The sequence below is a fragment of the Pyrus communis genome, chromosome 7, assembly GCF_963583255.1.
Source record: "Pyrus communis chromosome 7, drPyrComm1.1, whole genome shotgun sequence".
Taxonomy (NCBI): domain Eukaryota; kingdom Viridiplantae; phylum Streptophyta; class Magnoliopsida; order Rosales; family Rosaceae; genus Pyrus; species Pyrus communis.
Window position 1 is genome coordinate 9948101 of NC_084809.1, and position 25129 is coordinate 9973229.

Below are 25129 nucleotides of genomic sequence, written 5' to 3' on the forward strand. Positions count from 1 at the left end.
GTGTGGATTGCAGTATCGAATACTTAACAAGTGGCATGCAATTGCAAGTAAACGATAGCATGACTACAGTTTTTCCAGCACCACGTAAAACTGCAACGAACCTTCTAAACAAAGAAAAATAATTTGTTTGGTCGATCTAATTTACATAGACGAAAATATATGTGTGTGAAAGTGACTCACACAATAAACAAAGGAGCGAAACGAGCAAGTGGAGTGAATATTCATTCGAACCAGTAATTAGGTACTGCTGTGGTTGCTTCTGCAGGCAGCCAATCTCAGCAATTACCGGATGATTTCACTTGATTGTGAATATATTTTGAGATTCGAAAGTCAAAGAAAGGCTGCTTTCCCGGAAAGCCCCAGAAAGCAAAAGCTGCTTTCATTTGAAATTGCTTAGTAATAGTATAACTTTCTAACTTTTTTAAGTCTATGACAAAAATTAAAATATTCTCAAGCCTTGATAGATTTTCATACAATACATATCGGCTTTGTAACTTTATTCTACTGGCGGTAAGTAATGGGATGTGATATCCACACACGCCATTTTACTTCTCACACACTTTTTTTATTTTCAGCCATCGGATCGGATAAATTGAAGAAGATCAACGGACATAAATTATCAAGGGGTGTGTGAGAAGTAAAATGAGGTGTGTCGATAGCACATCCCTAAGTAATTTTCAACTGCCAGTGCCAAGTTACCAAGATTAAAAGGAAAAACGAAGAACGAAGAACAGATTTACGATCTTGATGAACATATTTTCTTGTAATTTAGTTTTTGTTATAATTAAAAGTTGTAACGTTAACTGCTTTAGTAATGCTCTTAAAAATAAAAAACTGCAGTCAGACTAAATAAAATTTAATTCCATTGTAACTTACTTACTTGAGCACTGTATAAATCCTTGGATCACTTCCCCAACATCGACACAGCGATAGCACATGTCCACATCCATGGTTTCAGGTGCTTTACCCTTATTCTTGAAGTTTGGGGCCTTAGGAGCGAGATTGGGGCGCTTTTGGGCTCAATTTCCTCCCTTAAGTGGACCTTGGCTCTGTTGACCTTAACATGGTGGCTTCTAGCCACCCCTACCACGCCTGGTTCGTGCTATAGTGTGCTTCAGGCACAACGGTTGCTCTAGTAGGTCGAGCTTGATGATTTTTCATCAACAGCTGATTCTGCCTTTCAGCAAGAAATAAAATAGAGATCAAATCTTAAAACTTAGTGAACTTCTGAGCCCTTTATTGTTGCTGCATGACAATATTAATAGCAGAGAAGGTCGAATAGGTCTTCTCCAGGAGATGCTCTTTAGTCAAGTTCTCGTTACAAAACTTAAGAAGTGATCGGATTCGACAAACTTCAGAATTATATTCATTCACAGACTTAAAGTCTTGGAAGCGCAGATCTTGCCAGTCATGTCTTGCTTCAAGCAAGAAGATGCCCTTTTGGTGATCAAAACGATTAGCCAAAGCGACCTAAAGTGCTTGTGGATCTTCCTCAGTAAGATACTCGGTTTGCAGTGCGTCATGAATGTGTCTTCGGATGAAGATCATGACAGTGGCTTTCTTAGCTTCGCCAACCAGGTTGTCTGTCTCATCTTAAATGGCAGGACGTAAATTCTTTGTGGTGAGGTGGAGCTTCACATCTTGGACTCACTTGAGGTAGTTCCTTCCAGAGACCTCTAAAGCGGTGAAGTCGAGTTTGTTCAAATTCGACATGTTCCTATCACAAAATAAATGGATAAGATGTGGTTAGTGTAATGGGAAAAAAAAATCAATCCATACGTATTTGTTTAAATTTTCATGAAAAATTACTTCAGCTTTTCATAGGTGATGTTTTTAAAGAAAATTTTAGGTTTTCATACAAGGCATGTTTTTAGAAACTTTAGGTTTTGAAATAATTATGAACTTCAGGTTCATATGTTCCTGCAGACAAACACAAATATATACAGAAATATGCAACAAGAAAATATGCAAATAGAACTTCAGGTCTTTATAACAATTGAATTAATTATTTGGACTTCGGGCCAAAATTAAAGTGCGGGTGAAAAATTATAAAACCCAAATTGTCTTAAAAAAAAACAATTAAAATCAAGGGTCCAAAATAATGGGCCAAAGCCCACTAGTGGGCTTATCAAATTTAGTATCGTGGTCCAGGCCCAAAAATTGGGCAAGGTTGGGCTTGGGCCTAGCATTCAAGCATGCCCAACATCATAAATAAGTAGGTTGCAAGCGCAAGCCCAAAATAGGGGCCCATGAAGGGCATTGATTTGGTGTGATGCATAAACAGATGCACCAGCGCGTGGGCTGGGATCCTGCGAGGCATAGACACACATACACCAACAGAGGCTATGTTTGTGTGTGACGCGGTGCATGGGAGAAACGGCAGGAGCCCAAAAAGGCTCAATTGGTTCTCGGGCTGGGTTATCACCAAAGCCCAAAGGGTTGGTGATGTAGCTTAAGGCATTAGGCACAAACAGGCCCAATAAAAAAGGTGTTGTGCGATATGGACCAAAAGGAATCTGAGGCCTGTTAGGGCTCGGATTGGATCTTCAAGCCACCCCAACGGTGCTGGGTGTCGGGATCCACCTAGAGATGGTCAACGGCACCGATTCAGGTGGTGTTCCATGGTCGGTGCAAGCCTTGGTTCATCGGAGAACCAAGATTGGACGACAGAGGTTGAACATAAACGTCAAGGGTGTAAGAACTGAAGGGATTCGAGTGAATCCTACAAAAAAAAAAAATTCATGAAATTCTTCTGGAATTTCGAAGATCATTGGTGAAAACAATGAGTTTCGTCCAAATCACACGACTGTTGGTCGTGTTTTTGTCGGAAAAGTTGACGGGGAGGACCATGGCTTCAAGTCGAGGGTTTAGGATGGGGACGATGGTGCCTAAAACGCACCGTTTGGTTATGGGCTTGCAGCCTTATAATTCATGGCTCAGCTGGGCTTACTAAGCCAACGCAAGCTGCTGGCTTGGTGCTAGCGGCTTGCACTGCAGCGCAGCATGGAGCCGGTGATGTTAGGGTTTTACGAAACCTTTTTTTTCTATTTTTTTTTTCACACTAATTCAACATATAATTTAATGCATGAGCAGATATATGATGCAATTTTTGGCAATATCAATTCACATAATTCAACAATTATGGATATAATGCATAGACAATTTATGTAGAATCTAAAATTCGAAAAATGTAAAGCTGGGTCATGCATTATGGTGAATGTTCATGCTATTAGGGCTACAAAAATATCGAAATAAAAATCGTTGTTTTGAAAGAACCTGATTGTGTGATGATATTGATGAATTGGTTTGATACTGAAAAACTTCCACGTCAAATTCCTAAATGCAGCGGTAGGAGAGTGCTGATAACGTGTTGTGGCATATACGAACTTAATTGACAGGGATAGGGGGCCGACGACACAGAGAAAATATAGAGAGAGTCAAGTGTTTGTAGGGTTGTGTAGAGGATATGTTATTCCCCATATGCAGTGCCTTTATTTATAGTAATAAGGGAAGGAAGAAATCCTTCTCCTCCAAGGAATACAAGTCCTAATAGGGAAAAATAACTAGAATCAAATCTAATCTAGGATTTACACAATCACACTTAAATAAGAAGTTTATAACAAATTGATCATTATGTGAGATAAAGAATTTGTTGAAATGGCCTCTGCTTGATCAGTTTTATTTATGTTAGAACCTTGTTGTCAAGTGGGTGCCAACTGTGATCTCAGAGCCATTGGTTAGAACATATATTATGAATAGTGGTAACACCTAAAGAATCAGAACTTCTGCGGTTCTTGATGTAGTAGGAGTCAAGAAGTCTCGAGGAGGCGGAGGGTAGTAATTTGGGAATCACTCAACCAGGTGCAACGGAATTGCTCAACGTCGTTAATCTTGGATTCGCTCAAGGTGACCAAGCCTAACACTTGATTTAAGGAAGGAGAAAATCACTCTCTTCTTAATTAACTTTAATTCACCTAAATTGACTTTCTTTTGAGTACATAAATATCCCTTTAAATAGGGAAGTTACTATAATTGATAGGATACATATGTAATACTAAAGATTATAGTTTCTAGACATCTAATTAAAACATGGTTTTGAAAAGATGGAAAGCCACCAACAACATGTTTAATACATAGACCATATTAATTGTCGTGGGCTACATCATACTCTTCTTCTCAGAAAGAACTCGTCCTCGAGTTCAGATCCTTTTCTTTTTTTTTTTTGTCTTTGTTTGAATTTAGGTTTTCGACCTGTCGAAATTTTGAACCCTTTGAGCTCTCCTAAGAATTGAGTATCAACAACTTGAATCAATAATATATCTTTGGTAGGAATCATTAAGCACCCATCATCTGTTGACCCAAAGGCAAACTTTTCCATGCCAACATTTGATACAGCTCTGATCTTCATTCCTGCATCATTGTTATCCAGATTTTCTGTCCTATTTGCTTTTGTAAGTCATGCCTCGACTTTTGGATTTTGCTTTTCAATTTCTGAAGAAGCATTGGTGTGACTCGGCTCCACAAGAACCTTTGTTGGCAAAGCCATCTTTTCCTTGGTCTTGCTTTCCTCCTCACTACCATCCTCATCAACTTCATCTTTTACTTTTATATGTACCCGTTACGTGTTGTTCAGTGTTCACATGATGAGATGATACGGGAGAGTATTTGTGTGTTCTATAAAACTATGGCAAGGTAAGTATGTTACGCTCCAAATTACTTGATTTAAGTTCAATCCTTTCTTCTTCCTTTTTCCCAAGAACAACTGTGCTATCGTCAATGAGAAAATTTTGCATATATTTCCTAGTTCCTCTTCCAAGGGAAATTTAAGATTTTGTGGCTTCACATTATCAAAACTGTAGAGTTATGTTCTCATCTTCTAAATTTGAAATTTCGAATTTTCCTATATTTTGTAGCTCAAGTGATGTTGGATGAGATATTCTTGTATGCATACACTATTTTATGACACAAAACCTGGGGAGACCTAGGTTAAATAGATTTCGCTTATGTTTTTGTAATCCACAAAGATGTAAAAGCATTGCATACAGCGTCTTTTTCACAATAATTGGTAACGTGACTAGTATGTGAGACATTGGATATATGTGAGAAAGGCTTTATACTTGTTCATGGTATAGAAATAACTTTTCCAGCCTCTCATAACATAGTAGAAGTTGTCATTGACATCTTCTAAACCAACTGAAACCATTTGTGTCTTTTGGTTCTAAAGGTCCTCTGTTTCTCGTACTTTGAAACCTAACTCTTGTTCTCTCTTGGAATCCCTTTCGAAATTCCAAATTCTAGTTACTTGTTCTACATCTTGAGTAATCCAAGACATAAACATATATAATATATACATGAATATCAAACTGAACAAGATTATTTACAAGAGTATTTGCAACTATCTACAAGAGTATTTACAGTAATTTGCAATGTATGCAGCATCTCCTGAATAATATCAAACTGATCAACTGAAGTGAAAACATTACTTCCAACGGCTTTCAAGTTCGTGGCTCTTGATGAGAGAAGTGATTTGAGGAAAGTTTTCTCCTTCATTAAAACTCTCCAAAGTGTAGACCTCCCACCCAGACTCCCTTAAGTAGGTGAAATAAACTTCCGGGATATGCGCAACCTTCCAATAATCATTGCCTTGTTCATGTGGACTCAGTGTCTTGATTAACTTTTCCGGCATATCAAAGAATTCAAGCACCTTCAGCTTGTTCAGGTGTTCAATCCCAGATGGCACCTTCTCTAACGATTTACAGCGCTGGATACTTAGTTTTTCAATGAACGGCATTGCTCCCTTCTGCACCTCTATACATCTAAGCTCATTAAATTTATCAATGCCTAAATGTTTAAGCTTCTTATATCCACCAGCTCCAAAACACAATGTGTCTCCTTCAAACACCTGAGATAATTCGAGATGTACTAGGTTGGGCAGATGCTGAATGAATACAAGCGGATTGTCCTTTAACCTACTCCATTTCAGATATAACCTGACAAGGCTGTGCAGCGAAGGTATCCAGTGAGGCAATGTCTCCAATCGTCCTCGCAAGTATAGGCGCTGAAGCAGTAGAGGAGGAGAAGAAATGTGCTGCAGATCAATGATCTCATCCTCTTCTACCGAAGTTATGGACAACGCGCAAAGTTTGGTCAGCTTTTCAATGGATAAACAGAGAGTTTTTCCGTCTTGTTTCCTCAAATGTACAATTCCTAACCGTCTTAGCTGAATTAGTTTCCCTAGCTCCCTCAATATGGCACCTCCATCTTGGTTTGCCTCGATGAAACAAAGCTTTTGAAGGCAAGTTAAAGCCCCTATTTTTGCAAGCACCTTAAAGCCATATTTGGAGTGGCCATATTTTGAGTGAAAATCTCCGTAAGGTACAAATTCATAACGATATACTAAAAGATGACGCAGATGTTGAAGCTTTAGAATTTCAACTGGGAGCTCAGTGACCAGAGAATGCTTCAGATCCAAAGTCTCCAAGTTCTGAAGCTTCCCTATAAATTTTGGAATGATTTTCACCCTGGTACCTTTCAAGCTTAGATACTTCAAGAAGAAAAGGTTGACAGCTTCAACTGGAAAAACATTGAGAGGTGCGCCTTGCAAATCCAACACACTAAGAAGCCTAAAACCTCCAGGAAAAATTGTGTGCAGTAGTGGCTTCTCAGTAACTCCGAACATAAACAGAGAACGTAGTTGAGAAGCGGACCTGTTTTTCTGTATGTATTGCAAAGAGGTATGCATTGACAGGCGTCGGACTTTATCAGGCCATGGTATGTTTTGCTCTTTAGCTATTGTGGCAAAGTTCTGATCTCTTATCTTGGAGGTGATAATCTCACGGAGAAGATCATGGACACGGAAGCTTTTAACCCTTCCATCGGTTGTTGTCTCTGCTACTTGAATCATGCTTCTATTCAACAGTTCATTGAGGTAGTCCTCTGCAACATCTTCTAGCGTTTTGCCTTGTTTTTCTTCGATAAAACCCTCTGCCATCCATAACCGAACAAGTCTCATATGCTCGATTAGATGATCCTCGGGAAAGATGCTCAGGTACAAGAAGCAAGACTTAAGACAGTAAGGTAAGTCGTTAAAGCTGAGTGAAAGTACTTTTTTCAAGTCCTTGAGTTTGTCATTGCCCTCCATTTCAGCACCAAGGCTATGGCCAACCATATCCCACTCGTCAATCCTGCGCTTGTCTTTGGTAGCCAAAACACCGCTGACTGCCACAATGGCAAGGGGCAGCCCCTCACACTTTCTTAAGATAGATTTACCGATTTCCTCTAAATAAGGAGGGCATGAATTCCCTTGGAATGTCTTCTTGCATAAAAGCTCCCATGACTCCAACTGCGGCAAGGGCTCCAAATTAAAGACTTTACCTCCAGATTCTTTGCTGGTTGTCGAGGCTACATCAGATTTTCGAGTAGTTAGTATGACTCGACTGCCACAAGTATTGTTAGGCAAGGCATACTTCAGAGAGGCCCATCCGTACATGTCCCACACATCGTCGAGAACAATTAGGTACCTCCTTTTCTGCAGGAAGGCCTTGATTATTGTTTTCAATTGATTGTTGTTCATATTGTTTGTTCCTTGCGGAACTGGCCTTCGGATGGCTTTGTGGAGTTGTTGAATCATGTCTTCGAGGAGTTCCCCGAGTTTGAAAGACTGAGTAACCGTGATCCAAGCGCTTACTTTGAAATGCTTCTTCACATCTGCTGCATCATAGACTTGCTTCGCCAAGGTTGTCTTCCCCAGTCCTCCCATTCCAGCCACAGAAATTACTTCTCGTCCGGAACCACCGATGATAAGCCACCTTACCATCTGCTTTATAGGCTCGTCAATGCCAACTATATCAGTTTTCTCTAATAGTAGAGCATCACCACGATGGTCCTCCCACATTTGACGTGCAGTTGAAGAGCCTGAACCTTGTTCAGCCATATTAAACTTGCGACGTAGTCTCCTATGAACCTCCGAGATTTTTCTGATTCTCGAGTTGATGCCTTGTAACTCAGCAGCAATTCGGTATTGAGATTTCATGTTCTTAATGCAACACGAAAACCTATGGATGGAACTGTATAACCCCTTCCCATGATCATGTGCCTGGAGAAGTGTAAATTCGTCGAGAACATCTTCGCTGTCGTGAGCAATGTCTCTTACTTGCTTCACCCATACTTTGACTTCCTCATCACTCTCTTCAAAAGCATCAGCAACCCTCAGAAACGCAGTCATGCGCTCCAGTTCCCCTCTCAGATACACGATTTCTTCCCTAACCCCTCCCAAAAGTTGCAGATCATTTTCGAAAAATGGTGCAACCTTGTCGAGCAGAAACTTCACTGCAGTCTCTGCCATTAACTCTCTCTTTACTGTTTCAATTACCCTTTTTTCCTCCCCTGATTCTCTATCCCAAATTGTATGGAGTTATATAAGCGAGGGGCAACATATACATATTCAAAAAAATTGCAGATGCCTTTTAGTGCAAGTAACAGCGACTGGATTTTGAATTGTTTGTGACAAAGCATTCGGATTTTAGTAATTTTTCTTTGTAGTAATTTATTTGTCCATGAAATTTCCTAGAAGATGACTCGAATTTAAAAAATTCAATTATTGCCTTGTGAGAAATGCTAAGGAAACTCTAGTGGAACTCTCCATGGAGTTCTTGTTATCCACAAGAACCAAGATCATTTTTCCGACAAAATGGTTAGGAAGTTGCTATTCACACCCATTTTTACCTCTCACACACCCTTCTTAATTTTTTGCCACTGATCTTCTTCAATTCATCCAATCTAACGGTCGAAAATTGAGAGACGTGTGTGACAAGTAAAAATGGGTATGTGGCTAGCACTATCCAATACTTAGCAAGTTGCGTGCAATTGCATTGCAAGAAAACGATAGCATGACTACATTTTTTCCGACACCAGATAAAACTGAACTGAACCTTCTAAGCAAAGAAAAATAAGGAGTGTGATATTCACACACCCCATTTTACTTCTCACATATCTTTTTAATTTTCGGTCGTCGGATCGGATGAATTGAAGAAGATCAATGAACATAAATTATTAAAAGGTGTGCGAGAAGTAAAATGAGATGTGTGGATAGCACATCCTAAAAATAATATATTTGGTCGATCTAATTTACATAGATGAAAATATATGTGTGAAGGTGACTCACACAATAAACGAAGGAGCGAAACGAGCTAATGGAGTGAGTATCCATTCGAACAAGTAATTAGCTGCTGCTGTGGTTGCTTCTGCAGGCAGCCAAGCTCAGTAACTACCGGATAATTTCATTTGATTGTGAATATACTTTGAGATTCGAAAGTCAAAGCAAAAGCTGCTTTCCCAGAAAGCCTCAAAAAGCAAAAGCTGCCTTCATTTGAAATTGCTTAGCAAAAGTGTTAAGTAACTTCTAACTCTTTTAAGTCTATGACAAAATTTAAAATATTCTCAAGCTTTGGTAACAGAATTGAACACAGCGACTGGATTTTAAATTGTTTGTGACAAAGCAATCAGATTGTAGTAATTTATTTGTCCATGAAATTCCCTAGAAAATGACTCAAATTTCAAAAATTCAATTATTGACTAGCGAGAAATGCTAAGGAAACTCTCAGAGTGGGACTCTCCATGGAGTTTCTGTCACCTCACAGTTTAACGTCAATTTCTGTGCCAACATTATAAAACATTGTGCTTAAACATGAGGCGACAAAGAATACATAGAAAGTCCCACTTTTGATAGAATCTTCTTAGCATTCCTCTCGACTTGTTATCCACACGAACCAAGATCATTTTTCCGACAAAATGGTTAGGAAGTTACTATTTACACCCATTTTTACCTCTCACACACCCTTGTTAATTTTTTTTCCCCACTATCTTCTTCAATTCATCCAATCCGACAGTTGAAAATTAAAAAAAATGTGTGAGAAGTACAAATTGGTGTGTGGCTAGCACTATCCAATACTTAACAAGTTGCGTGCAATTGCATTTCAAGTAAGCGATAACATGACTACAGTTTTTCCCGCACCAGATAAAACTGAACCGAACCTTCTAAACAAAGAAAAATAATATGTTTGGTCGATCTAATTTACATAGATGAAAATATATGTGTGAAAGTGACTCACACAATAAACAAAGGAGCGAAACGAGCTAGTGGAGTGAATATCCATTCGAACAAGTAATTAGCTGCTACTGTGGTTGCTTCTGCAAGCAGCCAATCTCAGCAACTACCGGATAATTTCAGTTGATTGTGAATATACTTTGAGATTCGAAAGTCAAAGCAAAAGCTGCTTTCCCAGAAAGCCTCAGAAAGCAAAAGCTGCCTTCATTTGAAAGTGCTTAGTAAAAGTGTTAAGTAACTTCCCAACTCTTTTAAGTGTATGACAAAATTTAAAATATTCTCAAGCTTTGGTAGATTTTTATACAATACATATTGACCGTGTAACTTTTATTCTACCGGCAGTAAGTAATTTTCAACCGCCAGCGCCAAGTTACCAAATTTAAAAGGAAAAACGAAGAACACATTTACGATCTCAATGAAGAAACTTAGTTGCTGCTACAATTAAAAGTTATAACGTTTAACTGCTCTAGTAATGCTCTTAAAAATGAAAAACTGTTGTTAGACTAAATAAAAAATTTAATTCCATTGTAACTTACTCACCTGAGGACTGTATAAATCCTTGGATCTCTTCTCCAACATCGACACAGCTAATCTAGTTAACCTTTTTTTTGATACTGATATAGCACATACGTGAGTGCCGAGTTTTTTCCGACAACGATGTCTAGAGAAGTTCAGGCAATGTTTTCGCTACTGCTAATTATGGCAACATGTGCTGCAACCGGATTTGCGCATGTGCCACCCCCATCGCTACTCCCGAACTTTCCCAATATCCCAGGCCTACTGCCACCTGGGATCCCAAGCTTATTGCCGCCAGGGATCCCAGGCCTGCTGCCACCTGGAATCCCAGGCCTGTTGCCGCCAGGGATCCCAGGCCTACGACCGCCAGTGGACCCGGCTGAGATAGCAAAGTGTTGGTCTTCACTTCGGGGTATTCCAGGGTGTGCACAGGAAATTATTACCACAATCTTTACCGGTAAATTTGCGCTAGGCCCTGCTTGTTGCAAGGCCATCGTCGAAGTTGATGAGAAATGCTTGCCGAAATTGTTCCCGTTGTTTCCTTCTGTTTCCGCATTGCTTAAGAACAACTGTGTTCAACACAATGATGCTCCTCCTAATGCATTTGGTTCAAAGCACTAGCAGGCAGTTGATCTTGTTTTCAGTTATTCACAGACATGCAGGGTTTTGGGTTTTTCTTTTTACCTTGGGTGCCATTTTTCTTAGCTTTTGGAGACTTAGATCTCACTAAAATAAGAGAATAACAGCTTATAGTGTCATTGAAACAACTCTCTCCCTCTATATGATAAATTGTTAGATCTTCTTTTGATCTATCGATCCGAGCGATCCATGAGTCCGGATCCTAATGCATAAAGAGACAAATCCTTCAACGGGAGCAAGAATTTACAAGAACATTTAGAACATTTTCGTTCACATTTCAAATTCCAGCTGATAATTTAACGAATCATGAATCACAAATTGTATCATAGGAAAGCTGGAAAGTGCAAAGAGAAGAATTTTACATAACACTAGAAATTGAATTACAACACTGTCCATCCAGGATGAACAAGAGGAAGCGAAAATAAGAGACGCACAATGAATGCAGAAAAAAGTATAAACATCAGTTTTCCGCTTGAAAATCGTAAGATTTATTTGTAAATACAAGCTGATGACTAAGAATAATTCACAAGTAAATGAAGATACACGTATATTAATTTTTGGAAAAAACCACTTGTGTAATTGCTGTTCCGTTTGACAGCAAAGACAATGCTCGTTGATCAGTTCATGTACCTGGTGAGGAGAAAATGTTTTTCAGGTCCATTGCTGAGTTAGAAATCCAAATTCCGCATCTGAAAGACACAGCCAGAGCAAAGCAGGACCGTGAAGAAAGCTTGTGGGATACTGTGGGGCTTGGATTTAAGGAAGCGTAAAATGGTGCAGGCAAAACTTGCAGGAGTCGAGAAGGTGGTAATTGGCTAATTAAGAATCTGAAAGGAAAATGTGGTTTCACACTCTTCCACTTGGAAAATTACAAGCCATAAGGAAACCTGAAGAGAATAAAAGTGAAAATGAGAGACTAAAAAAACACAAAAACTTGTCAAGATATATTCAGAAAATGCATCCATCAAATACTTGAAGTCCCAGATTCTATGTAACAAGAACATGCGAGGGAACAACGAACCTACAAACTCAGAGCTATCAAGACCGAAATGATAAGTATAATAGTGCATAGATAGAGAAACCTGGATTTATTAGTTTTGCATTATTTTGTGTCATTTTTAAATACTGGTTAATACAAACAAATATGCATGTGCACATAAGCGCAAAGGATCAACCCACGCAAACGGGTAAAAAAACAAAACAATCAGAATCCAAGTGGCAGGTTTCATCGAGACATGGAAAGCAGGAGAAACAAATTTTTAAAAGTTAAAAAAAATAAAAAATAAAAATAAAAACAATATGAAAAGGCAGTTGCAGAATGTAAAATTGCTTACAAGACGAGACCATTTAGAGAATGAAGACTTCCAACTAATAAAGGCCCAACATTCTTAGCTCTGTCACATGGCTCGGGTCTAGCTCAGGGGCGTTCTTATTATCTTCTCGGTCTTCTACAACATATTCCTGGCATCACAAATTGGACAAAGGTACCAGTTAACTTTCAGTTGGAATAATTACTGTAATTCTCTGTCCACATATTATGTCTATGAAACATCACGCTGTGTGTAGAGCATAATCCACGATATAACTTGGTTAGATACAACTGAACCTAAGAACTCATAACTTGGAATATAAATTTTAGTCCTCGATACCAGTAAGATTCAGTATGTATAGTTTGAGTTCCATAGTAAGTTCAAAGTATCAAGAACTAGACCTTTGTTAATTCTTGTTTGGCAAGTACATGGTAATGCCGTTCATTGATTCTCTGTCCACATATTATGGCTATGAAGAAGCCATAAAGCAAACCCACCAAAACAATAGCTAAAACTGCAACAAAATAATACATGCAATTAGATTGCAGTTAGTGTAATCAGTATGTCTTACACGAAGAACATAGATATAATATAGGGAGTTCAGAGGGCAGTGAGAAGTTAGCATACCAGCCATAGTATAAAACCCATACGGGTGCTCCTCATAACCAAACATCTCCCTTAGTTCGTCTCCATAAAATTTGTATACCAGCACTCCCAAGAATGCCACAATCTGATGAAAAAGAAAATATTCACAAAATTTCAGGAATGACAAACTGACAGGGAAGTCTTTACCTCTTCTTCTTCCATAAGAGTTTGTCACTTGTTTGAAGTAACTGAACAACTAACACTAATGTTTAGAGTTACCAATAGTACGAACATTTAAATTTCAAATACCATTAGGATCAGTTCTAACAGTACCCTTCTGTACGAAACATAACAGAACCTTGCAAACGTGTGCTACAGCTGACTATTGCTAACCAATCAAACAGTACTTTCTGTTTCTAGTTAATTCTTCTGTGGCCCGTGCAAAGTTGAATAAAATTTAAGGGAAAATGCCTAAGTTCTTTTATTTGGGGAGAAATACCTATTTGGTAAAATAAAATGAATCCCATTAGTTTTTGTAAACCTACCAGTTGCACGATGATGAAAATGAATGCATGATCTCTAGCAACAAGGAACTGAAATTTCAATCTCAACCACCAGCGATCGGGAGGGACATTCGCTCGTAATATGAACACTGCCCTGCATTCTGTACAATGAGCAAAAGCAAAGCCCTCCTGAAGAAATAAATATATGAATAATTAATACCAAGCCTCTACAAAAGGAACATAGTCTTTAAAGAAATAAATAAAAAATGCTTTATTTCACTACTCGTGCCAAATTAGACAAACATCACAAGAATTTCAACACAAGTATGTGCATTTGCATTATTCTAAAATGAATATATAAAAAAGCATCTGCAGATCACGAGGAAAGAGCAGGGATGAAGAAAATGTTCACCTTTGTTGACCTCCAGTTATCAAGACATGATCTATGGACATACTTCTGAGTACCTCTGCAATGGCATGGAGCAATTAAGTCTTCCCCTGAGAGACAAATAAACAACGCTAAGATATTTGAATTTCCTAGCCACCAAATAATGATCGAAAAGGTACATAACTATGATTACTTTCACCAGCAAGTTACTCGTGTATCCTCTACATCATTTGAACCTTTTCATGAAAAACTAATGGTGACAGTAAACTGAAGATACACAAAGAAATGCCAGGAACTATAGAACAACCTTCTTCAGCATCAAGGCAAATACGGCACTGTGGTTGCTCTGCGCTCACCAACTTAGAATTTTCATTGACATCAAGAATTTGTGACTCTTCATCAGTAGCAGGAAAATCACCTAGCACATCTGTAATTTCACATGAGGATGAAGATTCTGTGGGTCTCTGTGAAATGTCAGACTGACTTAAGATGGGTTCACATTCTGTAATATCTTCCTTATGACTATCATTTGATACTAATTGCATTGCGAAGAATGTCGAGTCAGGAGTCCAAAGAAAAAGTCATTGCCAGTGTTATAGCTCCTACAGATCATTTCAAACGGAACTAAGAAAGAACCTATTAGAACAAATAGACGAAAAGTACACTGGTTAGGAACCTGCATTACATGTCAAGTTGTTGTTACTAGTTCTATGGAAATTAAAATCTTGTTCCAGTACTAAAAATAATAATTTGACATGCCAAACTGCTCTAAGAACTTTCCATAAAACATCCATATGCACAAGTATGAAATATATAGTGCTTAAAGTACCAAGATCTATGCAACAAGATCGGCAGAAATTTCGAGGATTCAAAAAAGCAAAATGCTAATCATGGATATACCATATACCAATTAAGATTCAAGAAACAATAGGAGCATAATAAACGATTATTACTGATTTCGTTGATAGGTACTACAATTCCAAGCTCTTGCAACCAGCCTAACATATAACATGGCCTAATTACTTGACTTATGAAAAAAAAAAAAAAAAATATCCCACTGTTTTTATTTATAGGCAAAAAAAAGCCCTTGAATTTTCTTAAATGAATAACCCATCAAGATAATTACATATACTTAGCATAAAATTCCAACTTAATTACTCTGTATAGCATCAACTTCAGCTCCAGCTTTCAATTTCCCTATATATAACTTGGCGTCCATACAAAAGAAGGTTTATTTCTTCCCAGAAAATTCAATAAACAAATAAAAATCAAGCATGCAATTAATAAATTTAATACATGATATATAATCATAACCCTGAAAATGTGATTAAAGAATACAAATTTCTCATCAAAAGGAACGCGGTTCAATCAACAAATTAACAAATTTCGAGCAAAGATTGAATTTTTATGAGATCAAATAAGGGGGCTGACCTGAAATTTAGCAGTACGGGAGATCGCCATCGGACTGAAACAATGCAGGCATCGATTGGATGGGGAATTTGAGAATCGAATTCTAGGGTTCTTATGAATTGAAGTGAAGCGGTGGACTTTGAAGGGTGCAAGGATGATTAAAAAAATTTGGGATTTTTTTTTAATTTAATTTTAAAATTGTTTTCGTTGAAAAGTAAGCAGGCAGGGTGGGTGGTGGGTGTAATTAGAAATTGAGCAATCATGGAAATGATGAACAATCATAATAAATAAATATTTAAGACATTAGAAAAAACAAGATCATAAGCAAACAAAAAATGATTTTAGATGCATAAAATAATCAAGCCAAGAAATGAAATTGCGTTTTGGTCAAACTCTTCTCACAGATTAAACTAGAAGAGAACACACATTTCGTTTCGTATGTGAACAATTTCTCTTAATAAGTGCATATTTTTTTTAATATTATATAATTATTGTTTTATCCTTCTTATCATCTTATGTAAATATTGTATATCAAAAGTAAGGGTAAATTTGAAATAATAAGTATATGATTGTCATTTTGTCAAAAAAGAAGGTAAAATAGGAAAAATAGATATATGATTGTTATTTTGTCAAAAGGTACAAAATTACTATTTTACCCTTATTTTGTCAATAGTGTGCATCAAAAGTGAGGGCAAAATAGAAAAAAAATGAAAATAAGAGTTCTCTTAATAGTATAGATGTATAGATAATTGTAGTGTAAATTATCTAACGTAGATCATCCTTCATATGTAGACCGACCATTTCTAATATAGATCATTAATTCTATCCTTCTTTTTTTCATACGGTCACGTTCCGAGTTCAAAATCTTCCCACTTCATATATGGGCCGGCCTTTTCTAACGTACTTTTCGCTTTTTCTTTCTTTTTCTGATATGATTTTGCAGCATAGAGTAATCAGTATAAGGTTGAAGTTGACGATTGGTGAAAGGACATATGCCTGGAAAACCAAACAATACGATGCCGGCCAGCCAAACCATATGAATCTACACAAACTATGAGCTCCAAACTAGCCATCTATTGCATTTTGTTAATTCTAAGATCCACAGTCTAGCTCATCTAACATGGATGACGAAGACTATAGATATTTATAATGCCACAGCTTCATTGTAGTATTGTGGGTTGATTGTAAATATTATATCGTTTGTCAAAAAAAAAAAAAACATTATGAAGTTTTGTTTAAAAGGTCCTTAGAAAGCATATAAGGTCATCTCCAACCGAGGGTTGGCCAGATGGCTCGTTTTAGTCCTCTGGCTCTCTAAGAAATTAATATTTTAATGAATAGTACATGGCCATATTTGACTCCGTCTCCAACCGATGACCAAAGGACCATAGGGCTCGTTTTAGCCCTGTCACAAAAAACTGTCTCCAACCGAGAGCCATAGGGCCAAACATAATTTATTATTTAAAACTACAACTTAAATTCAAATCCAATGGTTAAGTGACGTCAGCTAGCCGTTGGATTTGAAATTTTCTTTTGCTATAAACAAGGTGGATATTGGACTATAATTCACACAACTTTGAATTCAATCTATTTCAATTCAATCTCTTTCAATTCAATCTTTTTCAATTCAAGTTTGCAATGAATTCCAACTTTGGATCTTCTTCAGATTCCAACTAGGGGTCCTCATCCAATTCCAAATTGGAAGCAAAATGGGTGCAAATGTTTTTAAATGTTGTTAAATGTTTTTTTTATGTTGTATAATTTGTATGTTGGTTAATGTTATTTAATGTTGTTTCATATTGTTTAATGTTGTTTCATGTTACTTAATTTAATTTAATGTTGTATAATGGCCTAGGAAGTTATACGAAAAAAATATAATTTAAAAAAAATATATGAAACAAATTTTGTGAAATAGACGTTATAGGAAAAAAAAAAATAGAATTTAAAATAAAATGAAACAAATTTTGTGAAATATAAGGTATAGGAAAAAAAATAGAATTCAAAATAAAATGAAACAAATTTTGTGAAATATAAGTTAAAGGAAAAATTTTGTAAATAAAAAATAATAATAAAACTGTAAAAATAAATAAATAAATCAAATGCAACAGCTAGTTGACGTCAGCTAGCCGTTGCATTTGAATTTTAGCTTAAGGATTCCTGTCGGTTATAACCGACAAGAATAATGATTTTTTTGGCCAGCCCCTGGGTTGGCTGGCTAGCTGTATACAACTAGCCTCCAGCCCTTCAGCCCTTTCAGATTCCTTGGGACCCTCTAAGATTCCACGAGCCCTCTAGCCTAGCCCTCGGTTGTAGAGAGTTTTCGGGCTATTTTCAGCCCTCTGGACCTTTCGGTTGGAGGCCATCTCTAACCGATGGCTGGCCAGAAGACTTGTTTTAACCCTCTGGCCCTCCAAGATTCTTCAAGATATTAATATTTTAATGAACAGTACAATGCCATATTTGCTTCCGTCTCCAACCGAAGGTCAAATGGCCAGAGGGCTCGTTTGAGCCCTATCATAAAAAACCGTCTCCAACCGAGGGTCATAGGGCCAAACATAATTTATTATTTAAAAATTACAACTTAAATGTTGTTAAATGTTTTATAACAAATATGAAAAACTAGAAATGTTTTTAATAATTTGTTAAATGTTGTTAAAAACTACAAATTTTGTAAAATAAAAGTTATAGGAAAATAATAGAATTTAAAAAAAATGAAAAATAGAAGTTATAGGAAAATTTTCGTAAATAAAAAAAAATAATAAAACTGTAAAAAAAATAATAACCTACAGTAATACATTTATACTAAATAATATGCATGTATTTTTGTCGGTTTTAACCGACATGATTGATTTGAATTCTGGCCAGCCCCGAGCTGATGCAGCCAGCCCTCCAGCCCTCTCCGATTCCGTGGAGCCCTCTCAGATTCCACAGCCCTTTGGCCTAGCCCTCGGTCGGAGACGATTTTTGGGCTATTTTCGACCCTCTGGCCCTCTAGATCCTTCGGTTAGAAATGGCCTAAGGGTTTAGCAAAGTTGGCTAACCATTTGCACCTCCCACTATGCATAGTACTGATGAATTTGGTGTAATTATTTTATTATTTGTGAAAACAAAGAGTATTTAAAAAGCCAGGTGTTATGAGAAAATTAATTGAATCAAATAATTAACCAAATTAACCAAACCACATGAAGTAATTCAAATTTTTAATGACAAGGCAAACATTTACAGTGACAAGAATCTCTCCGATATTCTATCAGAAAATTGGGAAAATCTGATTGTGCAAAGAATATTAATTGTTACAAAATAACAAAAATACTCATTCACTTTTGCTGCATGCAGCTCTTCAAGTAGTTGAGGGGTAAAAATAAAACCCATCTGATGAGAGATCAATCTTAACGGTCAGTTGGCAGAAAGGATGTTAGAAGTAATCACTTGCAGCTGCAAATCTCTGGTAAATCCAAATCCCTGGAGGTAATAGGAAAACCAGTACTGCAACCAAGCATATCTTTTACAAATTGACTGCTCCTGATTTTCTCTTTGTTTTTTGCATTTCTGTTTTGTATTTGTAATGAGAAAAAATCTACTGAGACTTAGCACCACAGTTGCAGCATCTTTCTATGAACCACTCTAACCTGTATTCAGAAGGAAATAGATCGCATTATTAGTCAAATTAACTGATGAATTGAAAGAAAAAGCTACGTGGTTAACTTTTCGGAATAGTTGCAAGAGGCTTGTAACTCAGTGTTTAAAAGCAGTTACCCTTGCACTCACGTGAGGCTCTATGTTCGAATCCCCTTCCCTACATCGCTAGCATTGATAGCAATACAAAACTATGTGAAACAGTTGAAGGTGTTGACTTTCTTAACTACCAGTCAACTCACAGGTAGGTTAATTTCCTTCTGTGGGTCTTCGAATTTTTCTTAATTAACAATCCACAATTTTTCACTATTGACTGTGTGTTGTGGTGGATTTTTACCATGTGTGTTTCTACGTTTGCTCAGCTTTGACTGGTTGGCTCTTCTTAATAAAATCTAGTAGAGAGGGGAAGGGCGGGGGGTTTCTGGGTGCAATGGTCCTTTCTCCTTCGGGAGAGGGTTGGTGCCTTGCACACGACTGTTGACGAAGAGCTAATCTCGCCTAATTCATCTCTACAATTTAATAAAAAATAAAAAATAAAAAAAAGCTTTGACTGGTTGGTCTAGGCTTTTGGATGATTTGGATCAAAGAAAGTAAATCAGTGTGGATTTGCTATGATTCTCAAATATAAAAGGGAGGAAAAAGTAAAAACCTACCAGTCAAAATCCCCTATGAAGATCATCTGCATACAGTTGCCTGAATTTGACATTGCCATGATTCTTAAATAAGGAAATACAAATCATTTCCCATTTAAATGTTGAAAAAATGAATATTTAAAAAGTAATAATTCTTTTTTGTTTGCTGTAATTGATCATTGACTGCAAAACTGCACGGATTGAAAACTCTAAAATTCTAATGCATAAATACATGTTTTTAGTAACTAATTGATCTGTTATTTCATCCACTATGGTTAGCAAAAATTTGATTAACTAATTAATCTATTATTTCCCCTAAATGCTAATACTGTCTAAGTTTGTAGTGAGATAGAAGGGACTTACAAGTCTTTAAGGCATGAGCTCCTGGAATCCGAATCCTCTGGCGGTCTCCGATAATCCAACGAGAATACCGATGGCCCTGCAGGACTACTAGAGAGCTTCTGATCACGAGGCAGAAGAGGGAGGTTCTCAGCTGACGTGTGGCTCGAGGGAGCCGGAGAGAAAGGCGGCGAGGGGGAAGGAGACGGTGAGAATATGTACTTTTGGTTGCCAGGCCCTACACTGATTGGAAGTGGAGAGGGAGGTGTGGGAGGAGATGATGTCGGAGACGGGTAGGCTTTTTTCTCACCATCGTCCTCCATTGAAATATTTCCCCTACATGCAAATTAATGTTCTCTATCCCTCTCTCTTTCTTGGCCTTGGAAGTATGTAATTAGGACAATGTGTCCCTCCGAGACAAAGTCATGACCTTCCCGGGAGTTTTTTTGTTTGAATCTTAGGTATAACCTAACGGTCATGGGCATGCTCTTCAGCTGCTCATTCCTTGTTGCATGCGCATATTTACATGCCAATTTGGTAAGCTCGTTTACTTTTCCTTCTAGGTCTGTACTTTTTCTTTTGGGCTTTGACCAATTGTGTATTGCTCATGTTTACATAGTAGAAATGAGAAGCACAAAGACTCAAGAAACTTAAGAGGACAAGTAAGGAAAGTGAATCGGACCAACTAGTCTTCGACAACTTATATGATCATGATTTTCAAGTATTAAATTACGAACTCACACTTTTCTTAATAATTTCATATGTGTTTATAGCTAGAAAGTTTGACATAAAAATAAACACATGCAAAGTTAGGAATCGGGGCATGTTTACTTATCACGAGAATGAAGATATAAAGGGATGAACATATTCCCAACACTCAAAATAAATTTTGATCTTTTTTTTTTTTTTGGTACACATGAATTGAAATCATACACATTTCTCTTAATCCTTAGTTGTAAATAAACGCATAAATGAAAATGATACATATTCCTTGTCAGCTAATTCTTATAAGTAAACATACCTTAAAAAGTTTTTTACACTCATACTTTAGTAAACGTAGAAGCCTGACGATGATGAAAATGAATTTGTTCTTATTCTCTATAATTAAAAGTGTACCGTAGTTTAGTTGGACACCAATCCTGTTTTCTATAGGTTTTGTACCAAGGTCCTAGACCCTGTGAGTAAGTACAGGTTGCTTTGCAGGTTGAACATAAGCTGTGACCTACCAAGTTAAGTTGACCAGAAATTTCAACTAATAGAGAATTGAGAACGAGATGGATTCAATTTTAATGTTAATGAAATTTCTGATCCCCGAGTCTTGTCACAAAATGTGATTTTATACGAAAGGTACATATATTATTAACTTTGATTTTAACCAAAAGGCAGAGAAAAAAATTTCTTAAAGTGAGGCTTTCTACGAAGTTTCTATCACCTTACAGTTTAACGTCAGAATTTCTTTCTTTATCTTATTTTTAGTCATTGAGTGAATAAGTTAAACCAAAACAACCATCAAGATTAAACAAGAAGAAGTGTTGTAATTACGATTATCCTACTACATTAGAAAATAGTTTGTCACAACCTTTTGTGGTGGCCACATTTTTCTTTACACATGCATGGTTGCCAATGTTCACTTTGATTTTATAAGATAGTTGCCAAGATTGTCACACTTTTCCTTATTGATCTGAAAGACCGTTTGGGTTCATGTATAGTCACACTACTTTCATTTCTATAGCTTGATAATTGTTTCATTTCGTTAGCGTGTTTATAAATGTATATATGGTATATATTGTACAACATTGTATTTTTACATGTTCTTACAGTACTTGGATGTCTTCTTTTTTTTTGTAAAAAGGAAAAATACTTGGATGTCTTTCTTTTTCAAAATTTTAAATTGAAATGTTGGAGGAAACTAAAATCTGATTAGGAGAACTTTTGTACTCAAATAAAAGAAACAAACAAAATATTTTTTTTGTAGATTTTCTTTATGATTCATCTTTATTATTTTTTTTCTTTTGAATTCTCTCTGTTTTGTTATGCTTATTTTTTCTAATTTTTAAAAAGACTTCCTACAAGTAAAATTATAAAAAGTAACATTTTTCGAGATTTGATCCAAACAAGGGCCAAAACCCCTGACAGCCAAATAAAACTCGATGACAATTGTAAAAAAGATCATAATTTTTACAAATTATATACATACTCAAGCCAAACAAAATTCAAGTAATTAGAAAGCAAAAATTGAAGAGCAATACCTCCGAAGTGGACAAGACAATGGTGAAGGCTTTAGATTTGGTGACTGTCAGCCATGGTGATGGTTTTAGTTATGGGTGGAGGTGGAGCGAACACATTTTTTGGACTGACGACAGTGTTTGGATTTAAGGTTGCAATTGGAGGTAGAGGTGGAGGCAAAGGGACCATGGTTGACTGATTGCCGACTATAGTGGTTGTTGTAGTTGGAAGTAGAAATAGAGGTGAAATGTGGTGGAAGTGGGTGAACTGAGAACCGTTGCATATGCTGGTATGGAGCTACTATAAGTTGGGTGACCATGTTATTTGATCAGTTTTTATCTTGTTCAGTGTATTCGTTTATGTACACAAGATTAAGCAGCAAATGGTTTCTTACTTAACTAACTCACATTGGACCTATTTGGCTAATTATGTTAAATTCAACAAAGTCACACTAGCACTACAAGAAAAATGGGCTATGGATACAAAATTGAGGACACGGATGAGGAGTTTGTGTCCCCTTGAACACTAAAAGGGTGGAACAGTGCACATTTTATAAAGGGCACCAAGTATTGTGCCCAAATGTAAAAAAAGTTGACACAAACACATTATTGGGCACGAAAATCGAGACTTTTGTGCCCAAATGTCCATCCAATTTTCATGTGTCCTTTTAATATCAGAAATGAAAATTTAATATTAATTTACAAAGACACGATAGCAGTTTTCGTGCCCTCTAATTTAATATATTTAAATAAAAAGTATGATTTTTGTGCCCTCTACATATTTACTTTTTCCTATTCCACAATAATAAGATTGTTTATTAATTTCAAATTGACACAATAATATTTTCGTGCCCTTTGTTTTAAATAAAATAAGAATACCACCCTCAAATGTACATTTCGAATTATTTGCCCTATATACTTTTTAGATTTCAAACGGCACGTATAAAAATAATTGTGCAAAATAACAATGAAAAAAATATGAAAAACTTGAAGATGAAAAAAGGTTATTAGTCTTCTCTCTCATCCCTTCATCCTGTCTCTTCCTTCCCCTTCACTCTCCTTCCCGTATCCTTCCTGTCCATATATTTCAGGCAACAGCGCCGCCTTCCACTTGTCACCACAGACCGTCAAATTATACCTTCATAATCCTCTTCCCATCATCTTTCTGATCCTCAAGTTAGTTTCTACAAATTCATAGCCAAGTTTCTTCAATTTCAGATCTAAGAAACATATGATTTTGTTCGGGTTTTGTGTGTTTTGCAGGTATGAGAGCGGTGTGCGGGACGGCGAAGAGAGAAGTAGCAGTGGCGTCGATGGGTGATGAGCCCCGAGCTGGTGATGAAGCCGATCGTTTCTCTCGGTGACACACGACACAAACGGTCTCGCCTCCGTCCTATCCTCATCTCGCTGCCGACTCCCTTCTCTCGCCTCCGTCGCCATTCTTATCCTTTTTCCACCTACCTTAACTTGCTGTACTAAACGAGACATGAGAGTCTTAGAGCAGTTGAACCCGTCCACCTCCACCTCGAACTGCGGCGGCGTCCTCCAGCTCTGTTTCTTCACACGAGCCTGAGTTGAGGACTCTGTATTTCCCTCTTGCTTTGCTGTACTGGTCGTGTTACTTGATGGAACTGCGGCAGTGCTCTTCAGCTGCTGTGTTCTTCAATCATGATATGTTGCTTTTAATTTTTGGTGCAAAGCTTAAAGGAGATTGTGAAAAACTGCGCTCAGGTCCTCCCCAACGAAGCCGTCAATGGACTCCTCGCCCAAGGTCCTCCGCCTATTTCTCTCTCCTCACTTTGTCTCTCTAAAATTTCAGATTTATTTCTCTAATTTTTTAACTTGAAGTTTTTGGTTCTTTCTATTTTAGGCCAAATGAAAAAAAATAGAATTGGGCTGAGGCATAGTTGTATTAATGAATCCCTAATTCTAATAAATTCCAATTTCTCAACCTTAATATGATTTTGGTTCTGGGTACTTCTCTCACTCAACAAATTTGAGCAGCAAAGCACAAATCTTTGTGTTCTTCACTTCAGCCAGTTTCGTATTACAGGTACATCCACTTTCTATCCATCTTTTTTTTCGTTTTTCTTTTTTTTTTTTTTGGTAAAGTGATTAGAGTTGTTTCGGTTATAATTGTGTTAAAGTTTTAGTTAGGATTGAAATTATTGATTGCCCAGCTTTTGCTATGTGGAATTGGAGTTGGGCTTTGTGTTAAAAGTCAAGAATTTATGTGCAATAATAGGGATTGAGTTACAAAGTTGTGTGCTGTGTGCATCAATTGGTGAATGAATTTGATTGGTTCTGTTTTTTGGGATTGAAATTTGAACCAAAATATTCATGCTTTTGTGGCTTACGTAGGTGAATGAATTTGATTGGTTTTGTGTGCCTACGCTGTTAAAGAAAAGCCGAAACAAAACGAAACGAAAAAGAAAATTAACAAGAGTGATCGAGCAATGATGGATAAACTTAACAGCGTCGGTGACCCTGAGCAGCGTGAACTGGAATCATACGTAATGACAATTTCTTTTTATGTTGAATTTTATTTATTTATTTATTTATGATTTAGGGTCAGATTTGAATGGGAGAGCTTGATCATGGTGATGCAGGTACAAGAAAAATGGATGCTTGGGGTACTTGGCGGGGCCATTCAAAACAACCCAGTTGTTCAGAAGCAGGCAATCAGGCAATCATTTTTTTCCCCTCTCTATACGCGATGGCCACATCGAAACCCATCAACCACCAAAGCCACCCTGACCAGGTTGCCGACTCGAACATTAGAAAAGAACTGTGCGGGTTCACTTAAAACCTTAATATTTGATGTTCTTATTCCTGAGAGAA

At 37.1% G+C, this 25129-nt stretch overlaps 2 protein-coding genes across 5 annotated transcripts; both read right to left on the reverse strand.

Annotated features, from left to right (window-relative positions):
• Positions 1-5479: 5479 nt before the first annotated feature.
• Positions 5480-8373, reverse strand: LOC137741028 (disease resistance protein RPM1-like). The gene has a single exon (XM_068480835.1). It carries the CDS (start codon positions 8342-8344, stop codon positions 5480-5482), a length of 2865 nt encoding a protein of 954 aa, XP_068336936.1. The 5' UTR covers positions 8345-8373.
• Positions 8374-11602: 3229 nt separating this feature from the next.
• LOC137739922 (uncharacterized) lies at positions 11603-15781 on the reverse strand. Of its 4 annotated transcripts, none has more exons than XM_068479672.1 (8): positions 15478-15781; positions 14354-14682; positions 14071-14156; positions 13701-13847; positions 13198-13300; positions 12972-13084; positions 12605-12721; positions 11603-12147 (listed from the first exon to the last, which is right to left on the reverse strand). In XM_068479672.1, the coding sequence occupies exons 2-7, from the start codon at positions 14589-14591 to the stop codon at positions 12629-12631; spliced, it is 780 nt and encodes a 259-aa protein (XP_068335773.1). In that variant the 5' UTR covers positions 14592-14682; positions 15478-15781; the 3' UTR covers positions 11603-12147; positions 12605-12628. The 4 variants fall into 4 exon arrangements, with proteins under 4 accessions (XP_068335773.1, XP_068335772.1, XP_068335771.1 ...); XM_068479671.1 differs by having other exon boundaries at positions 12595-12721; positions 14354-14648; positions 15478-15776; XM_068479670.1 differs by having other exon boundaries at positions 12595-12721; positions 14354-14670; positions 15478-15775.
• Positions 15782-25129: the final 9348 nt, after the last annotated feature.